This window comes from Echinops telfairi, unplaced genomic scaffold (genome assembly GCF_000313985.2).
Source record: "Echinops telfairi isolate 266 unplaced genomic scaffold, ASM31398v2 ScPeMD7_7420;HRSCAF=8458, whole genome shotgun sequence".
Lineage (NCBI taxonomy): Eukaryota > Metazoa > Chordata > Mammalia > Afrosoricida > Tenrecidae > Echinops > Echinops telfairi.
Window position 1 is genome coordinate 17,043,904 of NW_022111320.1, and position 13,764 is coordinate 17,057,667.

General features: G+C 38.2%; 1 protein-coding gene across 1 annotated transcript in view; it reads left to right on the top strand.

The window, feature by feature from the left end:
• The window catches only part of PRKCI (protein kinase C iota), an 83,417-nt gene that overhangs the window by 53,307 nt on the left and 16,346 nt on the right, over window positions 1–13,764 (top strand). Inside the window, exons 12-17 of the mRNA XM_030887653.2 lie at window positions 626–761; window positions 8,292–8,379; window positions 9,416–9,541; window positions 10,828–10,907; window positions 12,406–12,495; window positions 12,873–12,988. Of these exons, the coding sequence (XP_030743513.1) occupies window positions 626–761; window positions 8,292–8,379; window positions 9,416–9,541; window positions 10,828–10,907; window positions 12,406–12,495; window positions 12,873–12,988 (636 nt within the window). The remainder of the gene's footprint in view (window positions 1–625; window positions 762–8,291; window positions 8,380–9,415; window positions 9,542–10,827; window positions 10,908–12,405; window positions 12,496–12,872; window positions 12,989–13,764) is intronic.

Sequence of the window (13,764 nt, forward strand, 5' to 3'; positions counted from 1 at the left end):
AAAACACAAGAAGAAAGAAAAGATTGTAGTTAGTTCAAGGATCGTTGGCCTTTAGGGGTGTTTTCCAGTAAGCTGGTGACAGTTTTTTAAAAGTTCTTTCTTTAATATTAAATTTTACAAGTAGCTCCTTTTAATTCCTTTTCTAAAATCTTAGTGTGAAATTTATAGCTTGAGTAATCAACTTTTAGGGTTTTTTTCTATTCCAAACCTGCCTTCTGGGGTGCAGGGGGGTTCATCGGTCCTTCCTCGAAGTGTTGAAAGCTGTGGAAACTTCTGTAAAATGTCCATATCACCTTGGCCTCCTTGGAGGAGTTTGGATGAGCTAAAGTCCATCCAAGGACTCTAAATTAAAAAACCTTATTTGAGACTTTGAAGTTGTTAACTTTATGGAAAATATAAGTCTAAGCTAGTCTAGAACTTTAATTGTGTTTTCGATTCAAGTCTTTTAGAATGGTAGTTCAGTTTGGTTTTTATATCAGATGCCAAAAATGTTGAAAGGAAAAAAAAGTCAGCATGTTTTTTATGTTTCTGTTTGCAGCTAGCGTAGAACTTAAGTTCCTTGTCTTAACAACTCCCTGAAATCTAAATGTTTGAATTAGAAAATGTCTTTTATTTTTATTTTTAGATTTTACTCTGCAGAAATCAGTCTAGCACTGAATTATCTTCATGAAAGAGGAATAATTTATAGAGATTTGAAATTGGACAATGTATTACTGGACTCTGAAGGGCACATTAAACTCACTGACTATGGCATGTGTAAGGTGAGGGAAAAGATCTCTGATTATTAAAAGGGTTTTCTATTCAGTGCTTGATAAAATTGCTTCATGTGTAAAGATGGGGAACTGCTTGGTTTGAGATACTTTCTGGAATCTTACACGAAGGCAAATGTGCTATTCTCTTCAGCATTTGCCCGTTTCCTGTCTTCTGTGAGTGTTATTAGGCCATCCAAACCTACTGCCATCAGTCCATTCTAACTCCTCATGACCCTCTGATAGTGTCCAAGGCTGTAAATCTTTCTTAGAGCCTCAGCTTTACTCCTATGTAGCGGGTACTGGCTTTGAACTACCGACCTTATGGTTAGCAGTCCAATGCTTACCTGACAGAATTAATTCTTCTTGTTCTCTGTAACTTTTTTTTAAATTGCAAAAGTATGCAACATTTGCCAATTCGAGGTGATTTTCTGTTTTGAAAGTGGTGACACTTGGGAAAAAATTGGAAATAGTAATTGCCTACAATTCCCACCTCTTTAACACAACCGCTTGCATATCACCTTTTAGTTTTGCTATTTAATGACTCTTTAAATAGTGCATTCAGGATTTTCCTATGAGTGCTATCATTATAAAATGGTTTCAAACTTATATATGTGCACTAGAATAAAATAAGAATTTTAGTTGCTTTCAGAAAGATATGTCTTTATTTTCTGATCTATTTTATGGCAGTGTTTTATCTAAAAGTCTGTCCTTTATGCACAAAATGTGTAGAAAACGACTTTCCTTGTCAAAGTACAAGGTATAAAATTAGCCTCACACAGGCAGTAGCATGGCAGCGAGTACACTGAAGTGTGAACTGCCTTCCTCCTGAGGGGCGTGTCAGTTCCAGACCCTGGTGGAGGTGAAGTAAACACTAATGTTGTCATGGAGTCCGGCTAATAGTATTTAAAAGTAACCTTCAATAACTTCAATAACATATTCACATGTATTAGAAAATAAAATCTCGGACTACTTTTGCATATATGTATAAAACTTAGTCATTTTCCTAATGCTAGACTTTGAAGGTTTTCCATGTAGCTTTGAGTTATAGAGACGTTAGCAAATTAACCCAAGAACTCATCCCTCAGACTTGTGTCTCCTTTTGTTCTATTCATTTTTGCCCAGTGGGTTTTCTTTCCCTTTTCAAAAGGGGGGAAAATGATAATGAAGAATTCAGACAGTTCTCAAGAGAAAATGTGTTGCTGCTCTTAGATGCTGTGAAGCTGATTCTGACTCTTGGCATCCCCATACGTGCCAACCGGGACTGCTCCATAGGGTTTTCTAGGGCACGACCTTTCGGAATCGATCCCCAGTGCTGTCTTTGGAGAGACTGATAGGTGGCTTCAAACCACCAACCTATCAGTTGGTAGTTAAACACTTACTGGACTGCTCAGGGACTTGAGAATGTAAAACTGAAAATACAAAGAAGGTTAACTTTATTGTATTGTGTAAAACAGTGAAGGGTTTTTTTTCCTGAAGCCCAGATCATTGGTTTTAAATAGTTTTAAAATAGTCTGTATTTACAAGAGTTTAATGAAAAGTATGTTCTCATATGTCAGGTTTAAAAATTCTTAGACCATTTTGAAAAGCACTTTGGTGGAATGTGTCAGGAACCTTAAGGGTGCTGTATCCTAGTAATTCTGTCTTTGGGCTATTCCACCAAAGTGCTTTTCAAAAGACGAGAATTGTCTATGTTGGTAGGTAGCATTTATTTTGCTTAATTTTCTGTATTGTCTTAAGTTACTGCAATGAGCAATGGGTGCTGCATTACTTAAATAAAGATAATTTAATAATCCTAAAAAGGAATGAAAGGTTTTCTTTACCCAAGAGGATTTGGGAATCCTGTTTTCATTGGCAGATATTATTGGAGAAAATAGTGTTAAAAAATATTGGCATATTACATTCTCATTCTTTATGGAAACGCACACCCAACCTTGTTACAATCTTTGCTGTGTAATCTCAGTGGTATCATTTGGTAGATCTTAAAACTGGATGTCCTGCCTTTGTCTCTGTGTCTTTCCCTTTCTCCAGAGTCTGCATAGTTCTATTAGTGGGTAAAGGCGTAAGGTTAGAAGCTCTTTCAAGCGACATTACATTATGAACAGTCATTTGTGCCTTCTCTCACCCTGTGATGTTAAGATTTATGAGAAATGAATTCCTCGAGGTGTGAATGCCTTCCATCGTCTAACTCAAGCAAATCTTTAGATTTACATGAAGTCTGCAAATGTTTAATGTCATGAAAATTTGAAATGCATTTCTTTGCCTTGTAATAATTCCTTGTGAAATCTGAAAACACTAAAATACTCCTTGTTTCCCCAGAAATACTTCCTTCAGCTTAGTTTCTTCAGTTCTCACCTAGATGCTTATACATAAAGATGCAGAAGATAGTGCTGAATGGAGGCATATGAAAACACGAGTTCATGTTCAAAATACTTTATGAATGTAATGATTTAATTTTAATTCATTTAGCCATTTTATAAATTGATAGGGCTTTAACTATATTTCCATCAGTAGAATTTTAAGAGTGACACCTCTGTGGTGCTGTAGGTAATTTAACTGGTGGCCACAGGTACAAGAGTCAACACGTGAATCATTTAGCATAGCTTTGTTGTTCTAGGCCAACAGGCTGAGTCCTTTGCCTCTTCTTGCCTTGAACATGTGTGTCTTTTATCATCAGAAGGTACGATATGCCATTGCCAGCACTATAAAACAATTGAACATCGCATTCATATTTCTTAGTATATAAAATATGCAGTTTTATTGAGAATCATAAAATGGGGGTAGATACAATATATTACTAAACATTTTTCTAGATATTTCTAACAGTGTTATTATGTGACCTGTTGCCGCTGAGTAGATCTACCCAGGTCATCGCAGAACTGCCCTCTAGGGTTTCCAACGCTGTAAATCCTTAGGGAATCCGACTGCTACAGATTTCTTCTGAGGATCAGCTAGCTGGTGATCTCAAACCACCAGCCTTTCAGTTAGCAGCCTGGTACTTTATCATTGAGCCACAGGCTTCCTAGTGTTATAAATTACAGTACAACTTGGAGAAAAATATGTACATATTTTTATAAGAAATGCTTATAAGTAGAAAAAAAGAAAAAAGCAGTGCTTAATTTTATAATACTGCATAGTTAAAAAAAAAAGGTTCTCCTGTTTGAAATTTTCATTGTTTTGTACCAAGGAAATGATCTGAATCATAACTGCCTTTTGAAACGTTGAGATTTTTATGATTTCTTATTTTTTCAAGCAAGGTCTCTCTCCCTCTGTATATACATATATGTACACACACATGTATACACATAAACATATACATGCATCTGTTGTTAGGTGCCCTTGAGACAGTTTTCATTCACAGCAACCCTATGTGCAACAGAACGAACACTGCTCCGTCTTGCACCAGCCTCACAGCTGTTAGGCTTCAGTCCACTGTCGCAGCCACTGTGTCAGTCCTTGTTGCTGGGTCCTCCTTTTTTTCCCTACCCTTCTACTTTACCAAGCATGATGTCCTTTCCCAGGGACTGCCTCGTGAGGCTAAGGCTCGCCATCCTCACTTCTAAGGAGCATTCTGGTTGTACTTCTTCCAAGACAGATTTGTGTGTTCTCCTGGCAGCAGTCTGTGGTACTTTTCAGTATACCTTTGCCAACATCATAATGCAAATGCCTTGATGATTCTCTGATCTTCCTTATCAGTATCCGACTATCACATGCATATGAGCTGATTGAAAATATCCTGGCTTCGGTCAGGGGCACCTAAGTTCTCAAATGGTATATTTGCTCTTCCATACTTTAAAGAGGTCTTGTCAGCAGACTTACCCAGCTCAAGATCTATCTTGAAGTACAGTGCCTCTGTGATAAGGTGATAGCTATAAACATGCAAAGAAATACAGTTAATCTGTTTTCATAAAATTTATGCACCAATACTATGCATAAAATGTATGCAGCATCCACTAAAGCTAATAATGAAGGAATTGATGAATTTTACCAACTTCTTCAGTCTGAAATTGATCAAATGTACAATCAAAATGCATTGATAATTATTGGTGATTGGCATGCAAAAGTTAGAAACACAGGAAGGAACAGGACTTGGAACATACGGCCTTGGTGATAGAAATGAAGCTGGCGATAGCATGATAGAATTTTGCCAGACCAAAGATACCTAACTTCATGCAGATATCTTTTCTGTACAACATATACATTTATTCAGTGCATAAAGACCCCTCCAGATGGAATACACAGAAATCAAATTTGGCTACATTGGCTGGAAAAAGCAATGGCACAGCTCAATGTCAGCATCAAAAACAAGGCCACGGGCCCACTGTGGCACAGACCGTCATCACTCACATGTAAATTGTAAAGTCCACAGAGCCAAAATAGGAACCTTGAGTGTGTCCCACTTGAATTTAGAGAACATTTAAAGAATAGATTTGTTCATTGAACACTAATGGCAGAAGATCTGGTGAGCTATGGAATGGCATCAAGAATATCATCCATAAAGTTTTACCTCTCTCAGCCCTCATTGTATGCATTCAGTGTCCAATCACTTGAATTGTTTATCTGTACAGGTCAACAATCGATGTATTTTGTTGTTAAGAACTTGTCCACATGTATACTCTCCTTGTCTCAACAGTATTTGAAATTCTATAATGTTGGCTATAATAATGATACTATCAATAGAATTACCATATGCCCATTGGGATGATTTATAATTTTCCCCAATAAAAGGATAATGATGTCTTCAAAGTGTACCATGGGCATATTTAGAAATTTTTTTTAAAATATTTTATTGGGGGCTTGTACAATGCTTATCACAATCCATACACACATCTATGTGTCAAGCACATTTGTACATTTGTTGCCATCATCATTCTCAAAACATTTGTTTTCTACTTGAGCCCTTGGTAACAGCTCCTCATTTCCCCCTCCCTCCCCGCTTCCTCCTCCCTCATGAACCCTTGATAATTCATAAATTATTATTATTTTGTCATATCTTACACTGTCCGATGTCTCCCTTCATCCACTTTTCTGTTGTCTATCCCCCAGGGAAGAGGTTATATGTAGATCCTTGTAATCGGTTCCCACTTTCTACCCCACCTTCCTTCCACCCTCCCAGTGTCGCCACTCACCACTGATCCTGAAGGGATCATCCATCCTGGATTCCCTGTGTTTCCAGTTCCTATCTGTACCAGTGTACATGTTCTGGTCTAGCCGAATTTGTAAGGTAGAATTGGGATCATGATAGTGGGGGTGAAGCATTTAAGAACTAGCGGAAAGTTGTGTGTTTCATCATTGCTACATTGCATCCTTACTGGCTCATATCCTCCCTGCTACCCTTCTGTAAGCGGGTGTCCAGTTGCCCACAGATGGCCTTTGGGTCCTCAATCTGCACTCCCCCTCATTCAAAATGTTATGTTTTTTTGTTCTTTGATGCCTCATACATGATCCCTTCAACACCTTGTGATCACAGAGGCTGGTGTGCTTCCATGTGCAGGGACATAGTTAAACCATAGTTATAGAGATGGATTTTAAGCTTATCATAGCCCTAATCTAAGAACAGTTCTTTTGACATAGCTGTATCGATACTTGTCCTCATAAAGGGATCACTGACGATATGGGTGCTATAGCAAAATGTGGTGAAGAAAGCAAATGGTGACCGGCTACCAGAAATAATAGCATCTCTATTCTTAAAGGCTTGTCTTAAAACAAGCAGCCATCTAAGTGAGGTGTCAGCTAAGTCCACATGGAAGATGTATGCCAGCCCATATAAACTAGGGGTTATAAATAAGTAAAAAAATAAAAACATCAAATCTAAGACCAGAGGAAGGAACTGCCTTAGAGCATATACTAACTCTAGCTTTTGGCCACATAGATCTCTGCTAACTAATAGTTGGCATGTTTGAATTGTCATTTTGTGCTATTGATGTGTTAAAATTGTTTTACCATGATTGAGGTTAAGAATTTTTAACCACTTTTATTATATTTTGACATTGTGTATTAGGTGCATACTAGTTTATATTTGCTGTACTCTCGGTGATTGTTCAATTTATTATGTATTTTCTCTCTTTGTACCTGTTACTGCAGTGGTTCTCAACCTTCCTAACACCGCGACCCTTTTATACAGTTCATGTTGTGATGATCCACCAACCATAAAATTATTTTTGTTGCTGCTTCATAACTGTAATTTTGCTACTGTTATGAATCAGGCGATCCCTGTGAAAGGGTCGTTTGACCCCCAAATGGGTCGCAACCCACAGAACTGCTTTGTTAGTGCATCTTTCCCTAAATTTCTCTGACCTGTAGTTGTTTTGTTTTGTTTGTATATGAGAGAGCTTTATGTTGAAGAGTAATTGCATATTAAGAAAACATTCCAGTCCAGATCAAGTCCCTAAGTCCGATATTAGCCCATATGCCCAATACCAGTCTATAAATTCTTCTTCAGACTCACACAACACCTGCAATAATGCTGAATGCTGGAAGATCACAGGCCAGTGGTGGGTGGATAGTCTTGTGAATCCAGTGGCAGGGGTGGCATCTCAGTGCTGGTGTCGGTCTCCATGTGGCTTCTCCAGCTCCAGGGCTCTGACTCCATCAGCAGAGCTCCATTTTGCTTGTCCACAGGAATGTCTCGCAGAGTGTGTCCCACTTCCAGGGAGGAAATCGGGAGTTCCCAGAATCCTCAGGAGAAAGCCATGCCCACAGAAATGCCTCATTGGCTATGACTTGATTGACAGACTAGACTCCACCCTTTCACTCAAGTTGACAGTAGATTATGTAAATACCGTAGTATGTAAGATGAAGTCTCTCCGTCCTTGCCTCTAAGGAGCACTCTGGCTGTACTTCTTCCAAGACATATCAGCTTATCCTTTTAGCAGTCTGATACTATCAACATTCTTCTCCAGCACCACAATTCAAATGCATCAATTCTTCTTTTGTCTTATTTATCAAATTTCACATGCATATGGGGCAATGAAAAATCGTGGCTTGAGTCTGGAACCCCTTAGTCCTCAAAGCAACATCCTTGCTTTTCAATACTTTAAAGAGGTCTTGTGCAGCAGATTTACCTAATGCATTACTTCTTTTGATTGCTTGACTGCCGCTTTCATGAGAATTGATTGTGAATCCAAACAAGACAAAATCCTTGACCTGTAGTTGTTAATGATACAAAACCAAAGCACCGGTGTATGATAGTAAAGATTAGAAGGAACATATAATGCCAGAAGTGGCTTTGTTAAGAAGGGTTTAGAATGATTCTTTTCTTAATGAAGTATGATTTATTTTGCTCATATAATTTAAAATTTTACATTAAAGTTTAATTAAAAGAATAAACTATTTTTTAAATGTAGTCTTTTTCTTAATTGAATTGACTTTTATGACACTCTATTGAGACAAGGTTTTCATTAAGTAATTTAGTGGTGATCTAGATTTTATTAATAAACACAGTTATACTCATAATACAGTATTTTAAGCTTGCTATCTTACCTATAAAGTCTGATCTAAAAAGAGAAATTTGGATCTTAATTTTTTTCCTTTTTTTAAAAGGAAGGACTACGGCCAGGAGATACAACAAGCACTTTCTGTGGTACTCCAAATTACATTGCTCCGGAAATTTTAAGAGGAGAAGATTATGGTAATAAATAGATAACGTGGTATTTTAGTTGTGTGCTGAATGGGTGATTAAATGTGGTGCCAATTGCAATATAAGACACTAGTTTAATATTGATCCTTGTTTAAAATTTTTTGGGATGCTCTTAAAATATAAGTGAAGACCCCACATCACTTCTGAACTCTGAAATTAGACACAATGGCTCCTTGGCACTATTTGGTGGTAGAATTTTAAGTAATTTAGTAGTGAAAATAATGAAGAATGCCAGACATTGTTCTAAGCAGTTTGCATATATTAATAATCCTGTGAGGTAAGTACGGCTAACTCCTATTGTACAGATGGTGAAACAGAGGCACAGGAATGTAAATAACTTGCCCAAGGACATAGCGCTGGAAAATGGCAGAGCAGAGATTCAGACCTCAGCAATGTGACTACAGAGTCATGAACTTCTGGATGATTGTTCAGATTTTGCTCTGCTAATTTTTTTGTGGAGGGGCCAGGCTTGGGCAAAAACATCTCCTTTAATGAAGTCGTGTTGCCTCAGGCCATCGGCACCACCATTGTTCAGATTTCCTGAGGGGGTCCCAGGAGTCGGAAGGATGGTGCAGAGGCTCACTGCTTGTCAGGAACCAGAGGGTATACCGTATTTGCCTTAAGAAAATGTTTGACTCCTTGGGTTTTGACACTTAGATTTTAGAAGAAGATATGTTACTTCGACCCATGTTCACAATCTGATGCCAGGGCCCAAGGGAAGCTATTCTCAAATACAATTAATATAATTATAGCTTCAAAACAAAATATTAACTGTATGAATGAACCTGAAATTACAGACATGTTTGGGAAAAGATACTTAACGTTTTACCCAGAAGTTATAATTTTGGTCCCTGTTTTTGTTGATATGTCAAGTACTTCCGAATACCTCCTTCGTTCTAATACTTATGGGGTTTGCTTGTTCATTATGCTTTTTATTATTATTATCATTGTGTGATAGATTGAATCGCACATTACTGACTTTCAAGAATGCAGGTGGATAATTCCGGTTTCTTTCAAATTTCTGAAGGTTTCAGTGTCGACTGGTGGGCTCTTGGAGTGCTCATGTTTGAGATGATGGCAGGCAGGTCTCCCTTTGATATTGTTGGCAGCTCTGATAACCCCGATCAAAACACAGAGGACTATCTCTTCCAAGGTAACTTGCAGTGTTTTCTAAGAGGTCTTTGTAAGAATGTGTTCTAAAGCACAAGTGTGGATGGTGCAGATTAATACTTTGAGAAGGTAAAAGAATCATCTGGACAATATGCTCCATCTAGAATATATACTTACGTGTCAGATGTTGACTCTTTTGTTGTTGTTAGATCCTTTCAATTTTTGCAGTTTCAGTCTCACCTGCCAGGTACCTTCTTATTCAATGACTATCACCACTACTGCTAACAACAACAAAGTGATTTCTTCAGATTGTGTATCACAAAGAGCTTGGAGGAGTGAATCCTGTGGTTAGAGAGGACAGCCTTAGACATGGACCCGAAGAATAGGATGAAGGAAAGTAGAGCACCAATAAGATTAAAGGGGTCAGCAGGTGAAAAACAGAGATTGCATAGTCAGAAACAAAGAACTGAAGAGAAAGAAACAGGCAGACAAGCACAAGGATTCCCTATCGTACAGTTCAAAGAAATGCTATGGCTGTTTGAAATAAAATTCTACACTTGTAATGATAATAGCCATCAGAGGATCTGAATATAGACTGAATTTAATAGGTTACCCAAATGGCCAAGGAATATGTGGAAAGATGTTCAACCTCCTAGTAATTAGTAACTCAAGACCAGATGCCAGAGTTGGTTCTGACCAATAGCAGCCCTGTGTGTGTCAGACTAGAACTGCGCCAGGAGACTTTCCGGGCGGATGTCTTCAGAAGTAGATTGATTGCCAGGCCGCCTTCTTCCTGGACTTGAATTAGAGGTGTGCACATTAAACCACGGGTGAGACATGTAGCAGAGAGTATAGTGTGATAATGCCAGTGTTGGTGAGGATGTGGCGCACTGGACGAGCCACAGGCTGCTAGTAGCAATGCAGTATGGCACAGCACCTTTGGAGAGTAATGTGATGATGCCCAGTAAGACACGATATTATATTACATGTAATAGTTAATACCAAGGACTTGCCTAGCATTTTACTCATTCAAGCTTCATGACAGCTCTATACAGTAGGCGTAATTTTTATCCAGTTTTTATAGATTGGAAACAGAGACAGAGTAGCCTAGTCAAAGAATAAAACATGCACGAAAATGAGTTTTAAAATCCCAGAGTAGAGATTGTCTGCAATAAGTAAGAGGGGGAGAGGGAGGGAGCCTGGAAAGATACATGGCGGGCTGGTTGTATATGCAATGTCTTTGCTAAATGCCTAGAATGTTTTATAGGAAAAATATAAGATCAAATCCATGTTAAAGTTAAATGTCATACCATAATTTTATCTTTCTAGTGATTTTGGAAAAACAAATTCGCATACCACGTTCTCTGTCTGTAAAAGCTGCAAGTGTCTTGAAGAGTTTTCTCAACAAGGTATGGCTCGTGTCTATAACCAACCCTTTCCTGGTGTATCTCTGTCCCTAGGCATGGAGCTGGTGGTAAATGTACAGGTCCTGGCAGCTTAAAATTCCTAAACTGCAGATTAATTAACTTTTTCCATTAGATCTGGAATTTGGCTCCTAACTGAAAAGGAATTAGCAGCATTAAATGTTGGGATGCACTGTCTTTTCTGCTCTACCCATACACTTTGATCCTAGCTATATAGTACATACAGTGGCTTTATATAAATAATAATCATAATATATTCAATTAAGGAAAAACTGGATATTTGCATATAAGCTCATTATACTTTTGTTGTTGTCATCAAATTGGTTCCAACCTATAATGAGCCTATGCACAGTAGAGCAAGACACTGCATGGTCCTACGCCATCCTCACAATTGTTGTTGTATTTTTAAAATAATTGTTGCCATGTTTTTCATAATTGTTTGGCTTTTTATCCATAGAATATGTTCATTATCATATATTAGCACTGCTGGCCTAGTGGGATATGTGCTGGTTTGCTAACCCACAAGGTCAGCGGTTTGAATCCACCTGCTGTTTCTCGGGAGAAAGATGTGGCTTTCCACTCCTGTAAATAGTTACCGCCTTGGAAGCCCAGGCCAGTTCTGCCTTATCCTGTAGGGTTGTTATGAGTCGGAATTTACTCGACAGCAGTGAGGTTTTGAGTTTTCACATCATACTGATAATCAGAGGAGATTCAAAAGAAATTCGGTGTTCTCTTTGGCTCTTAAAAATATCTGGGATTATGATGTTGTCAGTCATAAGTCTTCCTTTAAATACATGGCAGAATAGACGGAGAGTTGATGCATATGCACCTCCTAAGGTAAATAAATAGGATAATGATACATTTTAGTTAAATTAGCCGTTGAAACTTGTTTGAAATGAATAGTTTATAAGAGGAAAGATTTAAACCTGAGACCTAGTCTTTAACACATTGAAATGTGAAGAGTAGAGGTGCTAATATACAAAATAAGATACCCTTCTCAGAAAGAACCTGCCTTTGATCTTCGTAGTAATGAATAAGCCAGGATGTTTTCAAAATTACAGTCCTTTCTCAGGTTAGTGATCTAGCTAGAGTTGCATCATTGGTGGAGCATTGGCTTTAAAAACTGAACTGAGGGCAAAATTGTGTTGCTACTGAGGGGTTTACAGATGTTGGCTATCCCTGTGACCCAGGCCAAGGAAATAGCCCAGCGCTGCTCAAATGGTCTACCCTTTATCAGGGAGCGGTGGCACTCTCCACTCTGATTGCACCATCTGTGAAGAGAGCCATGAGGAAATCTTACTGGTCAAAATATTCAGGTTTATCAGTTGGGTCGAGTCTTACCCAGCTGATTTCAAAGTACTATACTCTTCTGGCCTGGAGACTAAATGTATCATATAGTACACACAGAACATGGGTCACAAAGTTTTGTTTTGTTTTAAGCATAATAGTCACCCAGTTCTTGAAACATTTCTTTCTACCACAGGATCCCAAAGAACGACTGGGTTGCCATCCTCAAACAGGATTTGCTGATATTCAGGGACACCCATTCTTCCGAAATGTTGATTGGGACATGGTATGTCAACTTCAGCTGTTTGCTTTCCTAGATTACATTGTTATCTCGAGCCAGTACTTACCATGTTTAATGAATGCTATAAAACAAATAGAGCTCAAATATAAAGCCACTCTAAAGTGCTTCGGAAATAACTTTTAAAACATGTGAAGAGTAAAGCTTAGAATATTAATGTAATGGAGTAAGTTGTAATGTTAATGAGGCCTATGCCAATGTTTGTATTTGTAAATTATGCCCAGCATTATTTACAGTGTAGAATCATACCTGTGAATTCACTTTTGACTCAGTAAGACTGGGAAACATCTGAGGGCAGATGGGGAATGTAAAGGCAGTTTTGCTAAGAATGTAGATTTGAGCTGTCATCCAATATGTCTTTTTAGATGGAGCAAAAGCAGGTGGTACCTCCTTTTAAACCAAATATTTCTGGGGAATTTGGTTTGGACAACTTTGATTCTCAGTTCACTAATGAACCTGTCCAGCTCACTCCAGATGATGAGTAAGTAATTTTATACATGGAAATATATTTGAAAAAGTTTTGAAACCTCCATTTTTAGTGGCTATGCACAGTATTATCAAATTATAATGTAATCACTTATAGCCCAGCCATTAAGTTACTGGATATTTGAATCTATTCTGCTATATTTGATAATAACAACTGCCATGTATTTCCCAATGTGCTTTATATACATGCACTGCTTCTTATGCTTAACAACAACCTTACCAAGGTAGTAGTAGCACCTTCCTTTTACAGAGGAAACCAAGGCTCAGAGAGGGAAGTGAACTTGCACAGCTGTGCTGGTGTCAGAGTTAGGGTTCAAACCTAAGTGTGACTAAGGTCGGTGCTCTGTCCCTGTGCTGCCCACTTTCCTGTTTTGACAATGGCCATCTTTGTCTGAGTGCCTGAGTTTCGCCTTAAGACATTCTAGAAAAAGAATTGGGCCAAAGACTTAGACATTCTTTAAAAGCTCTTAATATGTAATGGCAAAATCTTTCTCAAAAGATGACATCAATTTGTCAATTGATGTCAACAAGCAGTGATCTGAGAGAAAAATTGTGCTTATATGGCAGCTTTAAAAAACATAGGTTAGACTATGGAAGTATTTTGAGCAGATGCCTGTTTTTACAGATATGAACTCTCTAATCTCAAGGGGACCCCGTTAAGCAGTTATTTTACCTCTATTCCCTGTATTTTCAGTTCCTATCTGTACCAGTGTACCTCCTCTGGTCTAGCCAGTCTTGCAAGATAGAATTCGAGTCATGGTAGTGGGAGCG